This window comes from Telmatherina bonti (genome assembly GCF_933228915.1).
Source record: "Telmatherina bonti genome assembly, chromosome: 13".
NCBI classification, from domain to species: Eukaryota; Metazoa; Chordata; class Actinopteri; order Atheriniformes; family Telmatherinidae; genus Telmatherina; species Telmatherina bonti.
In genome coordinates, this window is record NC_136611.1 from 30,298,330 (window position 1) to 30,322,650 (window position 24,321).

Consider the following 24,321-nt stretch of genomic DNA (forward strand, 5'->3'; position numbering starts at 1 on the left):
GAAAGCTTAGATTCTGGACTGCTTGTTTACGGGAGGTGACATTAGCCTAAAAACAAGGCCGTCGTTACTGTGCACCAAAAGTAAATTCCAGTCTGACCATCTGCATGCTTTGATGCCAGCAGCCACTTTTTTTTCTCTCCCTTTTTTTTTTGTAAACACTGGCAGAAGGTTTTTGTACGTGTGTGATGAAAACATGCCTTGGTTAGATTCTGCTGTTAGTTTTACTGCATCCACAACATTTATTATTATTATTAAAGGTAACAGAAAGACTTCTCATACGATGTAATGCCAGGTTTTCTTATGATTGCATTTTTGTGAGCATACACATGAAACATAAACCCACAGTGCAATTTAAAAGAGATAAAAATGTAAAATCAGATTGAGTCTGACTATACTGCAACATTATTCACACTGTTTATGCAGTTACTTATTTGCACCTGGAATCAGTCCCTTCTGTGTGTGCACGTGAGGACTGCTTAGCCGCTGGATCTCTGATTACTGTCGTGAGCCTGAGAGTTGGCTGCTAGTTCATTCAGCCACATGTGAACAAGAACCTGGACTGAGTCATTCACTGAGTCTCCCACCAGCTGCATTTTGCCCTTGAAACACTGAACTTATTCCAGAGTCTTCTATCTTGTGTAGAAAAAGGATCAATAAAAAAGATAATTGGATTAGTTTACAGTAGCATGAAAAATACAGGCATCCAGCAGCTGGCACGGCTCAGTTACTGGAACAATTTGAATAAATAGGATGTATTATTTGTAGGAGTCGGGATGATTTCTCATCATATTTTAGCTGCAATCACTAAAAGCATTGCATTCTGATGATTCACAAGTGTTTAAGTTATTATTTAAGCTTAAAATGAAGATGTGCATTGCTTCGTTTCCTAACCAGCAGTTGCAAAGTTTGGTCTATAGAGTTAAATTTCATATAAGCTTACATGTTATACTCTGAAGTCACACAGGGAGCTAAACAAACCAGCAGTAATAAAAGCAGAAATACCAGTAATCTTTGAGATTAAATTACTGTGCTTTTATCAGAGAAGTCTTCCAGCTTTGACAAGAACCTAGTTCTCATTGTAAAAGACAACATTTTAGACTCCCTACCTGCTTCTCCATTCTGTCGGCTCGCAAACCACCAACTTCTGTGAATAATTGATAATAGAAAAACAAATTTATCCCTTTAATCCTCAGCTGACTTTAATTACAGCATGTTTTAATGAAAGTGGATTGCCATGCAAAACCTCCAAACCTTTGCTTTGCAGGTTTGTTGTGCAGATTTTCTCTCTGAGAACCAGGATATCAAGCGCAGCTCCCCTTCAAAGACACGAGTGATTTGATGATGACGTGGTACTTCTTTCATGTCCAAAGTCAAGGGCCAAATGTGAGTCAGGATATTAATTGGAGCTGCCTGTCAGGTGGCTGGTTAATCATTTTAGCAATTATTGTGGAGTGTATTTATGTGTACGAGCTGAAACCAACATGACCTTTCCTGTTCACCATTCCTACTATGACATCAGTGATTCACATCAAAGCAATATTAAGTAATTTAGCATTGCATACTCTGCAAATTGCAATTAAATTAAAACAGAAATGCACATGAACTTTTTTTTTTTTATTTGTGTTTTCATTTGATTAATTCACACATTATGCATCAGTTTCACAGTTCTACAGAGAAGAAGCAGCATTCATCTCTCCGACCCACAACAGAGTGGAGATCTGCACGTAGGACTTGTTTATAATTAAAGCAAAGTCTTTTCTAAAAGCTTTAGCATCGATCATTTTTGCGTGCGACTAAATCAAATTTCTGTATTCTATTGTTCATCCATTAATAACAGTTTTTCTGTGTATGATTCTCACCCATTGTCTCCTGCAGAAATTGAATACATGCTGAAGAACTGTTAACACGCCACGCAGTTTCAATCAGTCCGCAAATAAGTCGGCGGTGTCAGCCATAGCTGCTGCACACAGGGATTTAAAACAATAATCTTTCCGGTATAATTTACTGGGCAATATGGATAGTCCATTTATCTTTGATTAGTTTTCTTGATGCAGGGATTTGTTCCCTTGACTCCATGTTTCATTTTTCTTTCTAATTACCTGCACTGATTCGCCCATCATGCATCGGTGCGCTGGCGAGATATAATTGCTTCCGCCATAAATCAAGAAACATTCGGGGATGTTTGGAGAGCAGCAGCTCCATTAGCGCCAACACACAGCAAAGCCCTCCTTGTGTACATTTTCATAACTCCAATCAGTCACTCTGACATTCTGATATTTGATGGTTTCCATCTCCAGCTGAGTGTCTTTGGAAGTCTCACGCTGATTGTCACGTCACTCTTTACTCTGTAACACGTATGCACAAGTGAGGCATGCTTGTTTCTTCATGTTGTTCAAAGAGTCAAGATACGGCTTGTCCCTACTTAAGTGAAAAGCACTTTGCATGTGTGACCCCCCCCCCCCCCCCCCCCCCCCCCCCCCGCCCCGAGTGGTGCATCTCAGATAAAGCCACAGATGTCTGCCAAGGTTGAGGAGCACAGGCTCCAACTCTGATAAGCTCTCAGCTGCCCTGAGTTTTTCCTCATCCCTGTAATGCAAACTTTTTTTTAATTTTTTTTTTTTATAAAAAATAGACAAAAACCTGCTTGCAGCTGCACAGCACACATTTTGTGTCCGCGGGGTTATCATTCTAATTTAGTTAAGGCATTAGGCAAATCAACATCTCCCACAGCAGTGCAGCGGGGAGAAGTGGCTGGAGGTGGAATGTGAATGAGCTAAGTTAAGGCAGACAGAACTGGGGCTTAGCTGTTAGCCTCAGGGTCAAAGTGATAATGTATGAACTTAGCTCTGGCAGGCGAGCAGCCAGCACTACATTAATGACCAACGAGTGTCTTGGTGCAGTTGCTTAAAACTGAAAGCAAAGAAAGCGAAGCTGCACGTCAGCTGATCAAGATAAACACACATTTATTTGTTGTGCTGCATCACTTCCTGTGTTCTGACTGCATCAGACTTGCTTGGTTTCCTCATTTCACAGAGGTCACACTGACCTTTAAAGGTGGAGTATGTAAGATTTTCAATATTTTCGAAAGAATTTAACTGAAAAAATAACTACAATCATAATTAGTTTTTTAAAACATGTAGGTTCCAGTCTGTCCATATTTGATGTGTTGTTAAATTACAAGTTTAATTAATGACAAAGACCCTTAAATGTTTGCCTACCAGTAAAAAAAAGTGCTTTTTGTCATTTGTCATTGATTAAACTTGTAATTTAATAACGCATCAAATATGGACAGACTGGAACCTACATGTTCAAAAAAATATCTAATTATGATTGTAGTTATTTTATTAGTTTTTTTTTTTTTTTTTAAATATTGAAAATCTTACATACTCCATCTTTAATACCTGTCATTATGCTAAAGCGTCTTCCATATTAAAATAAACCAGAATAGAAGAAGTTTTCTTTTGTTTAAGGAAAACACATTTTGTATTTTTGTGAAAGGTTTTGTTCATTTAGATGGTTTAATAATTCAGTTTGTGTGAGCATACTTCTTAGCTTTCACTATGCTTGCCTTACATTAAAAAAAACACATTACAAACAAATATCTGTCACATACAACCAAGGTACTTCTTTATTTTATTTGTCATTTAAGCTCATGAAAGATGTCAAAATCATTATGTGACTTTTTTAGATTAAAGGTGAAGTTAACAAAAGCACCTTTTGGGACATCATTGTAAACTAGTTCATGTCAACACAGCTGTAATGTTCCTCTGAATAAACAAATCTCTGACCTTTTCATTGAGGTGGCATCATGCCCACCGCCTGGGGTCGGGTTTGTCACCCTAGTAACCGAGTCAGTGGAGAAGAAAGGTGTTGCTTTCCATGGTACCAACATATCACCTCAGAGCGATGTCATACTTGTTCCACTTCATGCTTTAAGAAGTTGTTGTCCTTGCTAGCTGAAAAAAATATGTGCTATTTAAAATGACCTCTGACATAGTTACCTTTTAAATCCACACAACTGGTTTCCATCAAATGCTGATTAAGTTATATATTTCTTTGAGAGACACACAACTTTACCACAGCTAAGCTGAACAAGGACACAGATGTGAGATACGGTTGGCTGAAAACCCTACTGAGATATACAACAGCACCATCACTGCCAAAGGCAAATATGACAAAAACCTCTTTTGATAACATGTTGTGGAAGTGTGTGATCTGTTGACTTCTAGCTGTGGTTACTTTAAATCACCTTGTCTGAACAAATTTACTCAGCCATGCTCGCCTCTTTTGAACTAACCTGGAAAAAAAGCTGCTTCAGCGGATGTGAATCACAGGAGTGTAAATGGAGGTATACAGTAGTTACAATCCTCAAAGCAAATACTTTGTGACTCCTGCCCACCGGTACTCGCTGACATGTTGTCATCTTTTCAGTTGCCATGACAGTACATCAAATGAGTTAAGTTACAGGTGTCACTGACTATGATGAACCAACAGACAGTTACCGTCTCAGTCTGCAGAGCACAAGCCACCCCCCCGACTTCCTGCCAACACAACTGTTTAGGTTAATTCTTGTCCAGCTACAAAGTTTACCAGCTGAAACCACAGAGATCTGAGGTGCTTTCTAAAGATGTCTTTTTAAAACTGAAGCAGAGCTTTAAAACATTCATTCATTCATTCATTCATGATCCGAACCGCTTAATCCAAGCAAGGGTTGCAGGGAAGCTGGAGCGTATCCCAGCAGTCTTTGGGCGAGAGGCGGGGTACACCCTGGACAGCTCGCCAGTCCATCGCAGTGCTTTAAAACATCTAACAGCTTCAGTGTTTTCTGAACACAAATAATCATTACAACCTTTATTTATGAGCCTCTGATTGAAGGTAAAAACACAAAGGAACAACGGGGTGAACAGCCATCAGGTTCCACATCAGCTTTAGTGTATTGCTGCCTTTCCCTGTGAGTTCATTTTACCAAACTATCTATGTCTGACAAGTCTATCAGAAACAGAAAACAAGAACATACATGTGCTTTTTTTTTTATCATATTGGGCTTGAAGGCATTTTGTTTTTCATGTGTACGATGTTCTCAAGAGGTGGCTACAAACAGAGAAAGAAAGATTGCAGTAGGTCATCAGAACACTGACTGCAGATCAACAATCATTTTAATATGTCTTTGGTTTTGATTTTCAGCCTCATCAGTATAGACAGTAAAGTAAATGCTAGCTAGCTCATACACTTACAACACACATTACTACATGATGTATATCAATACCTCCAAAGGTTTGAGGGGTAAAATGGTTTCCAGCATGTGCATGCTTCCCTACTTGCAGCCTGGATCTGCATCCTATAAGTAAGGAGTATCATAAGCAAGATAATCAGACAACATAAACCAAAGACTGTTAGTTGAATTCTGAAAACAATTAATATCCTCAGCTTTCAAATGACTGAAAAATAAGTAAGTATGAGACGTGTTTTACAGTGTCAACTAATGTCAAAAGGCCTTTGTGTTAACACTTTTAACTTAATTATTATAATGTAAATTTATACAAAATAAAATAAAAGAAATTGTAAATTTGTTCAAAGTGTCTAAATTTGTTGAAACTAGTAAGTAAAATCATTTCCTAAAAACATTTTCTTTGCAGCTCTTATTTCAAGGTTCAAATTGCATCATAGAAAACTCCTCAGCTTTTCTAAAAATGTAGTGACACATTGATCCATGTAGAATTTATTTATAAAGTAGTTAATGTGGAGGGAGCCACTTTATGCTTTCTGTGAACACAAATTAGATGAATATGCAAACATTCCTGGCTGTCTTTTAGCAGTGCTAGATGCATTCCTGTCTGACCTGTGTCCTCCCACTGACTATGCAGAAGAGGCAGCACAGAGTGGGATGCAGCTGGCAGTGACCCAGGTTAATATGGTTAAAACACTCACACTGCCAGTGTCTGCACTTACACAGGAATGCAGGGTGCTGAATGCAGACCGGAGAGCAGGAGTCCTCAGAGTCTCACAGAGCAGCACAGGAGGATGTGATACAGTAGCTGTAGGTGCTGCATAAGCAGCTGTGTAGATGTCTGCTGTGTGGCTGAGGTGGCTGTAACTTTGATTTCCCCACAGTCTGTTTCCTGCAAACCTTGGATCAAATCAGCACCTTTTGTAATAAGCTTATCTACTGCAGGAATTTTAATTAAACACACCGTATATTCAAGACCAACTATAAAAATTCAGTCAATATGTTAACATATGTTGTACAGACCTGGAAAATGCAGGAGATGCAGGGAAGCAGAAGTAGCCAATGCAACATACAGAACAATGCAATCATAGCATGAAAATGGGTGTTTTAAAACTGTTTGTCACTGTTATTGTGATAGTATATAAAACCAGACATCTGAGTGCCCTTAGCAACTCCTCTCTGTGAAGAGTGAAAAAAAAGCTTTTGTTTCTGCTCTCAGGAAGTCAGAATTCATTACATCTTGAAAATGCAGATCATCAAAGTGCTGCAAAGATTCAAAGAAGCTCTCCTCTAACAAAGAAGGGTGCTACAAAGATTTAAGGTTCTACTCACCATATGATTATTGTAAAGATGAGGGGGAACTGAAGAAGATACACCCACAGGTGACTGTGATCTGGTATGAAAGAGCTTTGGGAATGCGATCTGCTTTCACCTAAACTAATATGCAGGAGGGGAGTTATACACTGCTCACTCAAAGCTAGAGACAGTCAGTTTGCAGGTTAAATTCACAGATAACCGAAAAAGTTAATGCCGCACTCATAATATATCAGTAGATGTAAGCAGAATCATAAGGAGGTCCCTTCATTACAAACAATGTATTGTAACAAAAAGCTAACAACAGTATGCTTCAACATAAATGTCAATATCTCAATAACTTATGTGTGGTCTTGCTCTAATGATGTCAAAATGTGAACAGTATGATGAAAAGGACTGCTTAAATGCAAGTTTAAACTTGCTTTTAAACAGACACTAGAAAATGTAATGTACATTCCCTTGTGCATTAGAATGTAATGGTTGACAAACACGTCTTCCATTTGTAAAGGTCATAGTGCGTCTGACATCAAGCAAAAGAATAGTGTGTATGTCATTCTTTCACTAATCAGAGGCTTCACTACAGATAAATATATATATATATACATATATATACACACACTTTGTACAGTGTATTTGCTTTTGCATAATATTTATTCATCTGTAGTGAAACCTGAGAAATATATATATTTATATATATTTATATATATTTACACAGTATATATATATATATATATATATATATATATATATATATATATATATATATATATATATATATATATATATATATATATGTTTACACAGTATATATATATATATATATATATATATATATATATATATATATATATTACACGATATATATATATATATATATATATATATATATATATATATATATATATATATATATATATATATATATGTATATATATATATATATATATATATATATATATATATATATATATATATATATATATATATATATATATATATATATATATGTATGCTTGTATATATATATATATATCTACACTTTGTGCAGTGCCTTTGCTTTTGCATCATATTTATTCATCTGTAGTGAAGCCTCTGGTTAGTGAAAGGATGACAGTTTTCGAGCTGAGTGTTTCACATGCAAGGACAGTTGCATAACGCGCACATTAAAACGCAGCCTGTATTAAGTTGCCAGCATCTCTCAGCATGAGAAGTGAGGTAGAAAATGTTTACTCACACGGATTAAAGGAATAATCTGTTAACGCATCTTCACACACATTTCCACATGTCGCAAAGTGACAAGGCTGCTCTGCAGACTGGGAGTATTTGCCGCTTTCATACTTGTGCTGTTTATTAATGCAGCCAACCCCAACACAGCCGCTGAATATTCATGAGAGTGCCTCCAAACGTCAGGACGCAGGAGCGGCTCTCTCCCCCCTGCCAGGGAGCGCAGAGGCGGAGAGGAGGGACAGCATGCCAGAGCCCGGCTGCATCTCTCCCACCAACACCGAGCGACAGCATCGTTTGACTGCGTTTAAGGACCAATCTGCCTTCAGCTCGTCTCGCACCGCAACCAGGAAGGCAGCGATGGACTGACGGCAGGAGAGGAGGAGGGAGGGACACCAAAAAGAGGGAAACACAGAGAAAAAAACGCCTCTTTTTTTTCTTCTTCTTCTTCTTCTTCTCAGCGAGTTTACATTGAGTGAAGGCTCCTCGGCTTTGTGTTTGTCAGAAAAACAGGAGACGGACAGACGGCGACAGCCGGGGATGCTTCGCTCCAGGCGGCTGTAGCAGCAGCGCACCTCCTGTAACATGGACCAGACATATTGGGCTTAAGGAAGCAGCGATTTAACACGTTGTGTGGGGGGGAGCGATGTTTGGCAACTGGCTGAGGTTTTTCAGGAGGATGATGATGATGATGATGATGCCTTCCCTGGCGTCGTTTTTTCTCCTGTAACATGTAGCAGGAGCGACGGGGAAGCGCATACTCAGCTGTCTGCAGGCTCGTTCAGACCCTTCACCAGCTGGAGCAACGCGCTTTGGATGCCACCAACCTCTCCCACTCTGAACTTCCAGAAGACGCCAGAGATGCCCCGCAGCGAAGTGAGCTCAGCCTCCTGAGCTGTCCGTGGTGCTGAGCAGACCAGCCAGCTCCTCCACCACTCAGCCCCTTCTCTGCACACAGCGAACACAAAGCAAATCACTGAAAGCTGTGATCAAACCTCCTGGAAGTGGAGTAAGGTTCCAGAAACAGGACACTGCGCATGGACAGTTTCTGGGCTTGACTCGGTCAGCCAGAGAAAAATCCTCTTTCATGGCTGTGGCACGTAAAATCAAAACTTTGCTGACGGTCAACATCTTGGTGTTCGTGGGGATTATCCTGTTCTCGGTGTACTGCAGGATCCAGGACCGATCCGAGGAGCTCATCCAGATAGGGCGTGTTTCTGAGCAGAGGCTGCGAGCCAGGAATGGAAAAGTTTCCAACTTGGTGGACAGGCAGTCCATTCTTCAGCGACTGGAGAGGCTGGAGGATGTGGTCTACAACCAGTTAAACGGTAAGCTTGCACTTCTTAATTGTCTGAAACAACAACAGATAAGTTTTATATATATATATATATATATATATATATATATATATATATATATATATATATATATATATATATATATATATATAGATATAGATATAGATATAGATATATATTTTAAAGGCTTGCACCCCATCTGCACTGCATGCACCCAGTTTGTCCTTAGAGCTGAACCATGAGTCAGCTTGGTAGGGAACTGGAAAAGCAAAACAAACAAACCAAAAACTCACAGAAACAATGTCGAACGTTTTGTTGAGCAAGCGTCTGCTGCCCTGAGCTTGCTTGTAAGAAACTAAGGAAGCAGTGAGATGCATACAGTGCAGTACCTTCTGTATGTGCTTACACTGTCTGTTTAGACAGATTTTACTGGGCTGTAATCTTTAACAATCTTACAGACTCTGACACCTCCCTCCTATAATGAACCCGTTGTTAACTTCGCATGAACTTCTACTCTTAATGTCTGCATGCATTAGATTCTCACTTAGCAAAAGTCTACAGGAAATGGTGAATCGAGATTTAACAGGCAGTCTTAGCTTTGAATGGAAGTCTTGACAGCACAATGACAGACTTGTAGGCCTGTGGAAACACTGAGAGCTGAGATCCTCAGCAGTCATTCTTCAAAATGAGCCATCATCTGACTTCGCCTTGCTCTTATCCGCACAATAACAACTTGTTCATAAGCACAGTCAGGCTTTCGTTCACGCAGATAACTTAGTCTTTAGACTCCCTGCAGTAAATATGAAGACCAGCCTGCAGGTTATAATGAGATGGTGGGCTTAAGGTGAAATGATTAAATGTATGTCAGCTGTGAATGACTGTATTATTATAATTAACAATTAATCTGAATACTTTTTATTCCCAAGAAAGCAATTTAGTTCTGTCCTTATTTATCAGATCTTAATGTTTATGTAATCTATATTCTGATCTGTTATACATTGATTAAAAATACAAAAAAAAAAAAAAAATCTGTATTTTGTCAAAAGTAAACCCCAAATGTTTAATAGTAATTGCAGGAATATAGAATATGTGCTTGTTTGTCTTGCAATGAAAATTAAGTTTAGATCATTTTCAGTTGTTTTTTTTGTTTTTTTTTTAACTTAATTTTCTGTTTCTCTTTAGAGAATGTAACATCAGCCCAAATAGATAATGATCAGGCTTGAAGAATGTGTGTAACAGGTGAGAAAAGCATTTCCTCATCCTGACAAATATGCAGGCTACTGTTAGAATAAAAACTATTTATTGAATTTAAGATAATGAGTAGTTTTTCTCTCAATTCCACAGAATAGTGAAATAACAGAAAAATAAAAATATCCATTGATTTATTATTGCTGCATAAACACATCAGATCCTAAATGGAGTTTGGAAATATTCACAGGAGATGATTGAATTGATTAAAAAATAAATCTTTTAGAGATGCTAAATTTCAGCTTTTTAAAAAAACACATTTCAGCTCAAACATGTTTTCCAAAGAGTTTCAGACATTTATCCACACTGTAGTAAACAGCTGTGTAATTTGAACAAATAATACTTTCCAGGTAAAGGTAAAATGAAGCCAAATAAGAAGCACATCTGGTGGGTTTATTACTGGTGAAAGACCAGGGTGAAATGGTGGTCCAGTGCAGAGACAATGTCTGCAGGTTTAGAGTTTTACACTGATCATGCATCAAGGTAATGTATTTTATTTAGCCCCATTTTACTGTTCGGGAACTATAACAACACCACAAAGCGAGATAAAAACACCTGAAGACAGTGAACGCATCTGTCGCTGTCGAGGCTGAAGCGTCTTCCACGAACTCCATCTTCTCCTTTGTGACTGTTTTATTAGCAGGACATCTCGTCCGTTCATATGCCCACAAAAACGGTGGCACTGTGGAGCTTTTTCTGCAGGATCTTGTTATTCTGCTGGAGCTTCAGCAGCTGTTTGAGGGTCACTCTGTCACTATGAGTTATGTTTGGCACCTGGCATCCAGCCAGCAGGCGCTACCTCTCAAACAGCACAATGCATCCTCTCAATCACTGGCTTCAAGCGGAGACAATACGAGAGGGACATAAGCCCACAGAGGCTGCACAACTTTTATAGACAAAAGGGATGACGTGTATTTTCCTGAGTAAAATGTTGATAGACGATCAAATGTTGAGCTTTTTATGAGTGGAGAATATTTCTGATAAATGCAGCTGGTGGACTCATTTAATATGCGTTATGTATTTTCAATTTTTTTTCCCCCTTTGAACATTGGACGGAAGGTGCTCAATTCCTCTAAGGCTTAACTTACATAGTCCAAAGAGTCACCTTCATTAATTATTTTCAGACGTGATTCCCCAGTGCAGCCCAGTTGAGTCTAAGTAGCTCGGGTACAAGAGCAGTACAACACGCCACAAACTAAGTGCGAAGCTGGCACAGTGGCCTGCCTTCCAGTTATCATATGAATATACAAGAGAATAAAAGCGTTCTGGACCCTGGAGTGAGTCCAAGAAATGTGTTCAGAGAGATGTGATATATGTTTGATAGATTGGATTTATTCAGAATGATTTCATTCTGTTTGAGGCTGGTTACGCTGAAATTCAAGTAGAGCTGCACATTACGAGGCATGCAGCGGTGACTGACGAAATGTACAACTCGCAAACAGTCTATTTCTGCACAATCCAAGTCAGAAAAAAATGGTGACTTCAACTGCAGCTGTGTAATTTATCTTGGACGGAGGCAAGAGCGCATGGAAACATTTGCTTGTTGTCACAATCTCTCCATGATTTGTCTTGAGCTCTTTAATAGCGTACTTAATCATATCCTCAGACTGCAGGTCACCAGCCCTTTTTTCCCACATCGCACACAGACCACAAATTGTATTCTATGGCTATGGGGAATAACTATAGTGAGAGGAGGACTCAGCAGCGCGCCAATAACCATTACCATGTCCAGCAGCAATATGAAGTAATTGCCCATTCCCTCTGTTGTTTATTGCTTACCAATGGCACGCCATGGGAGCCACGGCAGGGTCCAATTAGATTTAAAGGACATAAACAAGTCAGATAATTCCTTCTTTTATGGTTGTCTGATGGACAGTCACCAGACTCCTAACATGTAAACAATGGTCAAGCATTTTCAGCAGCTCATTCAACGCTGAAACGAGCAACCTGAGGGTTACCATCAGCAACGTTCTGCTGTCGACGCCGCCAGCCTCAGAATAATCAGATGAGGGGTGCCTAAGCTTGTTAACAAGCATATGAAGCTCTGTTTTTACCTTAAGTATGACATTAGAAACAGTAAATGCCTCTTCACTGTTACCTACCTGTTAAAGCCCTGAGATTCCGCATGATGCACATTTAAGATGACCCTCCTGAGAAAAAGCGGAAATGTATAATTTTTTTGAAGAAAAACAAGGATTTTTCAGGTCACAGTGGATTTGTATGTTTTAACACGAAAGATGTAGACATCCAACATAATGAGTTTTCCATTAAGTAGTGCAGAAAATCAAATCAAGATCACAGAATTGCTTCCGTCTTTGCTAACCCAGTGTTCCCTGTAAAATATTGAAGAAGAGCTTGTTTGCGTGTAATGTTTTGTGTTTGGAACAGCTGAAAGTGCTGCAGTTAAAACTGCCTGTTTTACTCGCACGTCTCTCTGATCTGGCCATAAAAAGAAAAGTAGCATCAGATAAAATGCAGATAAAGCTGAGATTTATAACCTTTTCTAAGATCATAGAGACATGTTGGACATTGCTGGTTAAGCCCGCTCGCCTGCAGACACACACACCATGCGCCGTGTTTGTTGGATTTCTGTCGTAGGTGGCTTTGAATGCAGGCAGCGTTTGAAATCCCTTACTTTCTCAGTGCAGCGCTTGAGTCATTTTGGCATGTGTGAAATGCAGCACATCGAATCGTAGAAATGCAAATGTGACAGCAGCTGTGGTTTACTATCCGTGTGATGTTTTTGGATGTAGCTCTTGTCCTCAGAAGTTCGCCTCCTATCCTTCACTCCTAAAACCTTTATGACTCAAAACAGCTGAGACCTAACGTCAAACCTTTGCAGCATGTAACCGTGGAGTCATGACAGGCTGACTAAAATCGATGTATCGCTAGGTCTCTGCGAGGGAGATGTAGGGTTGTAATATTAATACTGGCGAAAAAAAAAAACGAAAAAAAAAACCAGAGTACACAGGTTTAACAAGTTTCATGCAATTCCCTTTGATCCAAATGGGCTTATGGATTTCTTTTTTTTTTTTTTTCTTTGATTCCCTGATTTTATTATAAATGAACTTCTCTGCTGTTTTCTATCAGCATGCTGCGTTGCAACCAACACTCAACCAATGTGTTTGCTGTTGTTCTGTCAAATACTTATCGCATAAATCAGCTGCTAAAAGCAAACACTGCTGAAATCTTGTTTCGGAGACTCAAGTTTGACTCATACGTGACACAGTTGTGTCCTCGGTTTTTGCTTTTGTTGGCTCTGTGATCCCGTTTGGCGCCAAAACCACTTGAATGAAAAGTGTTGTTGAATTTGAAGTGGTCATATCAGTGATTTATGCTATTTAAATACCAATACAGCAATGCCCATGTAGTGTGTTAAGGGCAATTCCAGCATTATGGATGTTACGTTCAGATAGAAAATTAGAAAATAAACTAAACATTGACAAGCCATTGATTTGAATTAGAAAATTGAATATAGATATTTTAGTTACACTTATTGGGATAAAGCTGCAATTTGAAATGTTTTGACCCTGTGGATTTTGAGAGACATGACAAATTATCCAGCATTATGGATGTTACAAAAATAGAGGAGCTTTTCAGACTCACTAAACAAATGATGAAAACTGTGAAAATTTCTTTTGAAGACTGACATGTTTAATATAATTTTGTAGGGAAGGGTTTGAGGTACCCAAGAAACACATTTAAGAAAACCTTGTTTTTTATGTTAAGGAAAGAATTACAAAAATGTGCCGTTATGGATGTTAGACTTCTGAGATAGACAAAAGACATCGTCTTAAAATAGAGCTTTAACTTCATTTTTTCACTTCAGTCGCCTATTTAAAGGGTCAAACTACTCTGGTAGTAAAGGCTACTTTAAGAAGAAAGGCTACTTTACTTTAGGAAAAACTACTTGTTTCCCATTCAAACAGAAAGCACACAGGAAGTAATGTTTACCCCCACATTTGCTAAATTTACTGTCACCATTCGTGACAGTAGATTCGACACTGTCAACATTTCATTGTCAATTTCATTTAAATGAATTCTACCTGCAGACATACATGTTAAGCATTGAAATTATTCTTTTTATTTGTGCTCACTGATTGATGGATTATAAATTATGTAATGATGTCATTATCAGTGGAGCATTGTGGTGTAAGTTTCATGTTTCTGTTATAACTATTCTACGATGAAAACTTTATATATTATTTTGTATCCAGTGGCAACGGATACATGCTGGGACACTTGGGGAAATATTTGGAGACGGAAAAAGAAACAATTGCTTACTAATATTTGTTTTTCAACCTTAATAAAGTTGGGACACAGTGTAAAATTGAACTAAATAGAATAAAAACAGAATCAAACAATTTGAAAATCTCATAAATGTCATTCCTAATAGAGCATCAAAAGCATATTAAGTGTTAAACTCAAACAATATTAGCTCATTATCAGTTTGATCGCAGCAATACTTTAAAAAGCTGAAACAGTGCAATGGACGGCTGGTCCAGATCAAAACCAAGCCAGTATTTCACCACCAACTATCTTACCGAGCAACATTTCAGTAACATGACTGGGTATAAAAAGAGCATTTCAGAGAGGCCGAGCTTCTCAGATGTTAAGATGGGTTCATTAATCTGAGATAAACTGTTGAGCAATTTTAGGAAACATGTCCCTCGACATTCATTCATTCATTCATTTTCCAAACCGCTTAATCCAGTTCAGGGTCGCGGGGAAGCTGGAGCCTATCCCAGCTGGCTTTGGGTGAATGGCAGGGTACAACGTGGACAGCTCGCCAGTCCATCGCAGGTCCCTCGACATCAAACTGCAAAAACTTTAAGATGCTACAGTGTATAAAATTATGAAAAGATTTAAAGATCCAGGAGAAGTCTTTGCACATTGGACAAGGCTAAAGGTCAAAACTGGATGTTTGTGATCTCAGGGCCCTCAGGCAGCGCTGCATAGTTCACCGTGAAATCGTCAAATGCTGATTAAAGCTCTACATGCAAACAAGTAGCTGTGCAGACATGATCCAGAAACACTTCTGTCTTTTCTGGACCTGACCTGCAGACCAAAGAGGAAAAGGACTATCCCGCTTGTTATAGGTTGTTCAAAAGCCTGCATCTCTGACAGCAGGAGGCTCCATTTGTGATACACTTCCACATCTGTGAAGCTCCACTGAAGCTGAGAAGCAAAAAGAGGTTTTAGAACAACATCTGCTCTCATCCAGACAACATCTATTCAGGAAAGGTCTTGTATGTTTTAGCAAGACAGTGATGCATCCATCCCAACAACAAGACTTCGAAGGAGAACACTCTGGGTGCTGAACCGCTTGTAGTCCAAACCTTTCACCAACAGAAAACATTTAGAGCATCATGAAACAAAAATATCCAGAAACAGAGCTGCTACAGTCCTTCAACAGAAGTCCAAGCACACCTCCTGGTTTCAGCCCTGATTTCTTTACACAGGAGTTCTTCCTGAACAGGCCCTGCACATAAGTGCCTGGCCCATAAGCTCACAGACTTTATATGTCTCGACACTTTTTGGAGGTTTTAGATATATTAAACATGGATTGGCACTTTAAACAGAGACTAAAATCCATCTTTGTTTCCAGCTCTGTCAACAGTTTTTTTTTTTTTTTTTCCCAAGTAGAATTCGCCAGCAATCCTAGATTCCTAAATCTGTCCATGTAAACAGAAAAAGAAATGAACAGGTTCTGCTTTTACGGTGTCGCAGCTGAAGTTATATTCAATTAAACTTACTTTAAACAAGCTGACCTTCATTTCAGTGGCTGTCTCTCCTCCAGTGTTTTGTCACTCGCAGCAGAAATGCTCCAAAAATAAGCTCCCCTGGAAAAATAAAACATTAAAAAAAATAAAAAATGCTGCGAGAAAGTGAATGTGTTGCTATTCGGTTCACTCCTCTGACCAGCGCTGGATGTGTCACTGTTGTCCCACAGCTCACGGCCAAGCTGAGTCTCCTGTCATCAGCCATGCACGTCACTCCCATCCCTCTCCTCGTGCGTAGGTGCTGATGGGATGGTAGCCTCAAAGGCGCAGCTGCAACACCAGATATGCTTCTTATCTATAATGCTCAATTATGGCAAAGAAACTGACACTGTTTATATGCTAAGCCTGCTGAGGCAAAGGCTTGATGAGGAAGAAGAAATGTCACACTCACCGTCTACTATGCTGACACTTGCTTGAAGCTTGGACTGTATCTTTATCATACATATTGAGGTGCAAAGTGTAAATGCGTTGTAGTGTGTGATGGGGAAGCTGCAGAGACGCAGAGAAATACTTTCCATTAATAATATGTAGATGAGGAGGAAGTTGACAACAGAGCTTTGAAACAAGATAAGAATCAGTTCTTTTCAGCCTCGAAGAATCATGATAATGAATTCAGAGGCTCACCTGACGATCAGCAGGCGACCGCAGACCATAACGCAAATTTCACACGGAGCAGACGCTCTTCTTTCTTACGCTGTCGGCTCGAGTGATGCAGTGTTTGTATCACTAACAGTTAATGGTGACATAAAACAGCACAGAGGCACACACCCGTTTGCAAGGCTGGATAAACAATGATATGGAAGGATTTTGGATGTGTATGTTGATTCGTGTAGATGAAGCGCCCTGTGACAACATTGTTGTGAAGTGGCGCTATACAAATAAAGCTGAATTGAATGTTGTGCCACACTTTTAAATTATTATTTAATTTAAACTATGTATTTCAACAACTATTTTGGTCTTTTAAGTCTTTCATTTCACTTTTGTTTTGTTTGAAAGATAAGAAGGCCCTCAGTCTAACACACTTCCAACGCACCTGCTTTCCCTACTAGTTCTGCTCTTGACAGATCGCCTAGGCAACCAACACAACGGTCTTTTGTAAGATAATTGTGTGCCCTGAAATTATGCATTTTAGTCACAACTATATTGCTTCCCCAATCCTTGTCAGTCACTTATTACTCCCAATCTTTGCCAAGTTCATCCAGTAGCTAAAGCTAACCGGGAATAAAAAAAAAAACCAGAAACAAGAATGAAAAAAAGGGGGTAATGATATAAAATAAAGAGAAAAGAAGTGATAGAAGTATACTTGTATCATAGCAGGTGCCGTACAGCAGCATCATAAGGTGATTTTATTCCATAGCATGGACAGCGGCTCATTATATACACTTCACACCTTTGTGATGAAACTGAGAATGTTGGAAACGCACCGACAGAAATGCTCCAGAGAGAAAACCATGTATTGTATGACAGTCCAGATCTATCGGCTATAGAACTGCCAAGATGCAATGAAATCCCAACAAATCATCTCAACTTTTACACATCAGCCTATTAATAAAACCTTGCATTTGAAAGATTTGATCTGAAACAAAACACTATCAAGCTTCAGGGAGGAATTCACATCAACCCTTTTGATCCAAATCCGAGTCTGTTTGCTCGGAAAATCTGCTTCATTTGGGGAAATGTGAATGCGCCTAGCGAATTCTGATTTGGACCAGTTAAGCAGACTCGGTCCACCTATAAATACAGGTTTGGACAGCAGACAACAAAAAAGTCACTTCCTGCATTTGGCGTAGCATTGCATTGTGGGTAAATGCATAGCGATCACGTCAAGAGTCCTCTGCCTTGTCTGTTGTTCATACTGCGTCCGTTGTTGCAGTGTGTGTCTGCCGTATACATAAGGCAAAATAAAAACCCAAAACAACAAAAGTTTCGCTCCATGTTTCGCCCACAAGTGGAGGAAACAGTTTTCTTCTTCATACGCGTCTTGTTCTCTCATTTGCTAAATACTAGTGCAGCGCCACCTTTGGTGAGAACAGGGATTTATCATTGTAAAGGTTTGGCTCGTTTGATCAAAGTGCGATCTTGGTTCGCATGGATACACCTCCTACATCTGAGCCCAGTCCCCAACTGGACCGAGTCTAGTGGACTATCTTGATGTGAATGCACCTTTAAAAATGCATCCAAGTCGCAGCAGAGCATTTCAGCTTTATCGCATAACTGCATGCACAAAAATACTGTGGATTATGGCACATTCATAGGTTAGTTAGGTTAGTTAGTTAATGCCTCTGTTCTGTTTTCTCTATTTGGTGTACTTGGTATTCATGACAAGGTCTTTTTTTTAAGATAAAAATGTTACTGATTATTAAGAGATGTTTTAGGGTTCCAATGCATGTCCTAATTACACTTACCATCCCCCTTGATGTGCCTGCACTTGTTATGAGTGGCAGTGCTCGAGTTAATGCAGCTCTTCTCTGTTCTCTCAATATTTCACTTGTTTAGGCATCTGAAGACTTTAAACCAGAAGGTTATTTTTCTTCTCTTCGAGAGATCACTCAGTCCCCTACCTCCCCTCTTCATCAATATTCAGATTGCAGCTGCCTCACTTTGGACAGACATAAATCCACTTTTGCTCCTAAATAATTAATAAAAAAAAATAAAATAAAATAAATAAAAAAAGGGTCATTTTTTAATTTGTTATTGCTTTTATACAGACAAATCTGATACATTTTCATGGTTTGTCTGTGTGATTTAATAGTTGCTGTAAGTTTACTGTATCACGTCTCGGATGATGATGATGGAGCTTACAGACAATGACTGGCACCTGATGTTAGAAAAGGTTTACATCCAGCTGACTGTTTGGATAGGAAATAGAGCCTCAGTGGATGAAACAGATGCTTGGCTATAATTGCCTCATGGTGAAATGATGAAGTATGGCTGTGCTGTGCGGCGTCTCGCGCTGGAGATAGTGACAGAAGAATGCGCCACAGGAAATATCAGTTTTATTCAGATTTCTCTCAGCTCACATCGTGTCCCTTCCTGCAGTACAGCAGCACAGGCATCGAGTTATTGTCTTCTTTTTTCCAACCATAAAATAACAACTAGATTGCTTGATGCTTTCATACAAAATGCCTCACAGGATCATGGGTACATACATTTTTAACTTGCACTGTTGCAGTGGGAATAGAGCTCTTAATCCTCAGTAGCTGCTGTTGGTTTGATGCCCTACCTGCAGGCAAACACTGTCCCATTCTCTCTCTCAAAATATGTTTCAAAAGCTTCTATTTTTGTTTGTTTGTATTCACCCTTTCTTTTTTATTGTAAGAAATGTTGGTCTGCAAGAGAGGTGTTTGGTGTTCACGTCTGATGAATGTATGCAACAATCAGTTTATCCTGAATGAAAGAAGAAACGTGTGAGATAAATCAAAGCCAGACAGTGCAATCACACACCCTCAAATGACCTAGCGTGCATCATTAAAGCACTGGTTTTTTTTTTTTGGTTTTTTTTTATCACGAGTTACATCAATGCAGAAACCTTCAGAAAAACTAAGAACAAAAGCTCTAAAATTTGATTTCTTGTAAACAGCAAACTCTTTACAGGCTTTGCTGATAACTTATCATAATTATAATGTAAGGTTATTAGCTGCTGCTGAATCTTAATAATAAAGTTTGAATAAATCCAACCAAGAACCCGGGTCTCATCCTATTATAAAATTCTCTCCAACCAGGCAAAGGCAGGGGAAAAACTACACAAACAGCAGAAAACAAAGCCTACAGTCATTGTTCAGCTTCCAAGACTCACACAGAGACATCGAGGCCCTCCACACTCCAGTCTCAGAGTATCTGTTTTACTGTGCAGCAATGCCAGATGGCTCGTCCATGGTGTGAACCCCACCCTTTCTTGTCAAAATGCCACCACATTGACTGGTGCAGGGCGTGCTTAATCTCTCTTTTGGGAGAAGCCAGTTTGCAACCATTCAGCTCCAATTACAAATCTTCAGTAGCACCCGAGGATTTGAGGCCATCCAAATATGGTGATTACTGCACAGTTCTTGGAGGGGTGAAGCTGAGGGCTGAGCTCTTCATTGGTATGCGCTGTTTACTTACTGTCTGTGTGTCCATCTGTTGATATGGAGAACAGACGCAGCTCGATTATTCTGTGGAGGCCACGCTGGAAGCTTGACTCGCATAACAATGATCTGACATCATCTCACAGTTTCATGGAATTTTAAATAGTGATCACCGGTGGATGTAGCAGGGACACATGACATCATGCCCTGATGGCACACAGTTGAAATACAGGTGCTGAACAAACGTGATGTTTCAGGTTGGGTGCTGCTGAAGGGAATTCAGGAAGAGTTTTTCATGTTTTATTTCCATCTTGTGAGATTTACTGAATTTACATTTTAGTGTCCAATTTAAGTCCATTTGGAGCCAGTCTGAGGTCACCTCTGTCGGAGGTGATCTAACTGTGTGATGGCACGCTACAGATAAATTACTACACCTAAAAACAAAATATCAACTGACTTAAACATTGTCTACTCTCGTGCATCATCGTCTACGGTTTTGCAGCTTTTGGCTGGACAGTTTAACGTCACCGTTTTGGAGCTCTTAGTGAATGACTGAAGATGTTTTTTCAAGGCAAGTTTTAAAGAGAACCGAAAGAGGGGTTAATTGTGTAATCAGTAAATGCATCTGTAGGAATTCATTGGATAACAATTTGGTGGAAACCATTTTAAAAAAAGTTAACAAATTCTTATGTAAAATTTGCAAAAATCATATTTTTGCAAATTACTTGCTAGCATCCACCACCATTTGTGTCACTATTTCAGACGAAGTGGAAGTGGGAGTATTGCTTCACTCCTGACTCAGCTCCACTCATGACATAAATCAGTATTTATACAGTACTAGTCAAAAGTTTGGACACACTTTCTTATTAAATCCAATGGTCTAATTATCTGTGTATTTGGCGTAATATCTGATTTTGGTAACAGTATAGATACAGCTATAAGATTTTCAACTCCAATAATTCAATCTGATTTGTGTCTCTTCACTCTTTTTTCTATATAACTAATACATACCATCAAATCTATGCTTTCTGTTATTAGCCTTCAGTGCACCAACACTGCCAGTAATGGCCAGTAACTCCATCTGGTCCTTCTCAATGAGTTCCTGCACACCTGCAGAAATGTCTTCTGTTTCAGAGCTAAATCTTATTCACAAATTTGCTGTGATGGTTTGCATTTCAAAATAATCTCCTAAACAGTCACACAAGCATGGTACAGTTTTAATTATTAGTCGTAAAACGTTACAGTCAGTGCACTTCTATGCCACTTCAGTGCGCAGTAGCATTAAGATGGAAGTCAAATGCAAGACATTTGTTGGTATGATTTAGTCAACTCTCATCTATTCTGATTTAAAATCCAGTCTGAAGTGAATCAAGTGGTTAGTCATTTGAATGAAAACGCTTAAAAAGCAGAATTGAGTGCGTGCGGAAGACGATAACCAGAGACTGACACAACATGACTTACAGCTGTGCTCTGTATATCCAGTCTGCTTCTTTTGCAGTGCTTTCCCTCTGTGTGCCTCAGCATCATCTCATCTATGTGACGCCTGTGTCCCTGTGGGTGTTTTGCAGCTTTTTTTTTAACTGACAGGCAGTGTAATGATGCCCCATGGATGCGCCCCAATGGGTCTTAGAGCTGCCATACACCAGTTCCTCCCAGTGCTGCGTGTCAGTCAGCTGTCCCTCTGCATGGCAACCTCATCTCACCTGTCTCTGCATGTTTTCTGGCACTCTGCTGGAACACTTGGTCATCTACATCTATGTGACTGTCTTTCTTGCATGTCATTTACTTGACAGGTTTAGCAAAGCCCATGGGTCTGGTAGAGGGACCTGGAGGCCTTGGCCAGGGGGGAGCCGCTGCCACCCTGGGAGAGGACAGCCGTGATACAGAAGGGAAGTATGAGGAATATGGCTACAACGCTCAGCTAAGTGACCGGATCTCCCTTGACAGAAGCATCCCCGACTACAGGCCTAAAAAGTATGTAACCTTTTTATTTTTTCTTTCTTTCTGCCATGTGCATTCACCTCCCAACAGCTCTACGTGTCTTTTTACTCTTGGCAGGCTTGTGTCATAACCTTAAAAGTGGTAACCAGAAGGTTTGGCAGTTTAATCCCTACTGCATTTGATGGGTTTCAGTTTGTAAAAGCACACAAAGCGCGGCGCCTTTTGCCAGGATAGTGGCATTTCTATCAAGCTTTCTCTTTTTTTCCCTGCCCTTTTCTCTTTCTTTTTAGCTCTTTAATGGTATTTAGATGAACCATTAGGGCATTTACTGTTCCAGACATGGGAAAGTAGTGAAATGCAGCATAAGGCATGCCAGATTTGAAAAAGTTAAACTGTGGTGTTGAAGATAAGTGGATTTTACAAGTACTTTTCGAATCCTGCGATAAGATCAAAAGGTGATTCGTGCCTTTTTATGCATTTGTACAGTGAAAAAAAGTTTGAATATATATATATATATATATATATATATATATATATATATATATATATATATATATATATATATATATATATATATATATATTTATATATATATATACACACATATACATATATATATATATATATACATATATATATATATATATATATATATATATATTCTATAAATATAGAACTATATTTCTTGAAGATAGAAATTTGATATTTATTTCTAAATACTTGCAGAAGTGATGCAGCTTCTTTTATATGTAACATAGCTGTCAAGATGTATTATGATGCTTAGAGGAAGTGTTTGCTGATGTTGAATTGCTGAAATGTTGAAAAATAGATGTATTGAAATTGATGAAACATGGTGTAAAATGAGTTTCTGTGATTTCAGCGTAGATGACATAAAATACTTGCAGTTGGGTGCATGACATATAGAATGTCACATACATTTTTAAAAAAAACAGCCACATGGCAGTTTTCATGTCGTCGAGATAAATGCAAATGTCATTCTTAAAAATTCAATTGATGCCGATGCAAAAAAAATTACTTTACCTGGAGGTGTGGCATGAATTTGGATGCAAATAAATGTACATATTCCAGTGACACGCGCAGCCATTTTCATCAAATTTAAATGATGCAAGTAAAACACACACACACACACATATTAAAGCAGTGTAAGCATGTTTTTTTATTGAAGGAAATCACAATTCGAAGAAGACAGCATGATGGTCCATAACTGCCTCTGACAAGTTCACCATCCAGATTTTAGGTCATGGAAGCTGATAACTCTGGAACAGGGGTGGGCAGCTTTGCTCCTCGACTGCCACAGTCCTGCTCTGGCAGCAAACAGTAAATGATTAAGTTATCATCATAAGTAGATGCATGACAACACGAGGGATCAGTGGCCTGTACAGCCTGCACATTCTTTTATCCCATCTATAGGTAGGGACGCTCAGATACCCTCCACCCAGCCACTTCTTCTAGCTTATCTAGGGGGATCCTGAGGTGTTCCCAAACCAACCAACAGATGTAAACCATGAGCTCCAGCCACTGCGGTGGAAACTCATTTCTGCAATCTCCATCTATTGTTTGCCTCACTCAGCTAGCGGCCAGTGTTTTTTGTTTTTGTTTTTTTTTTTGTTTTTTTTGTTGTTGTTGCTTTTTAATATGATCAGATCATTTTAAAATAAACCTGATCATAGACTCTTGGATTTTTTATATCATATCTTTCCCACTTGATTTAATGGAAAGTGTGTCCATGCTTTTGACTGGTAGTGTGAAGGATTGTGATAAGTACAGCTCTGTGTTCTAGACGCACATCGTGCTTATATGGACTACAGTCTGTCTGTCTTTTTAAATGTTATTTTTATGGACCTTGAGTTTGAATAAATAAGTAAACAAGTGAAAATATAATTCTATTGATCAATTTACTGCTAATAATAGTAATAAAATGCAAATGCAAGGTAAGTTTACTCGTAGCACATTTCATGTACTCGATCATTCAACATTGTTGGAATTGTATTAAAAGAAGAACAGCAGGGTGCAGAAATGCATTAAAAAGTATATAAATTAATATAAAGAGAAACAGAATCATATTGACACATAATTAAACATGGATAATGACGATTAAATGATTTATTAAATGATTTAATTAAGACTACAGAATGCATAATAAATTCATGAATAATAAAGCAGGATGCTGGGGATGAGGTGTTTGCATGGATGGGGCACTC

The 24,321-nt window shown here is 38.9% G+C and overlaps 1 protein-coding gene across 1 annotated transcript in view; it reads left to right on the top strand.

Annotated features, from left to right (window-relative positions):
- Nucleotides 1-8,852: 8,852 nt before the first annotated feature.
- Nucleotides 8,853-24,321, top strand: part of galnt9 (polypeptide N-acetylgalactosaminyltransferase 9) — a gene marked incomplete at both ends in the record, with an annotated part of 91,517 nt that continues 76,048 nt past the window's right edge. The window contains 2 exons of the mRNA XM_079251998.1: nucleotides 8,853-9,093; nucleotides 21,952-22,132. Coding sequence (XP_079108124.1) covers nucleotides 8,853-9,093; nucleotides 21,952-22,132 — 422 coding nt within the window. The remainder of the gene's footprint in view (nucleotides 9,094-21,951; nucleotides 22,133-24,321) is intronic.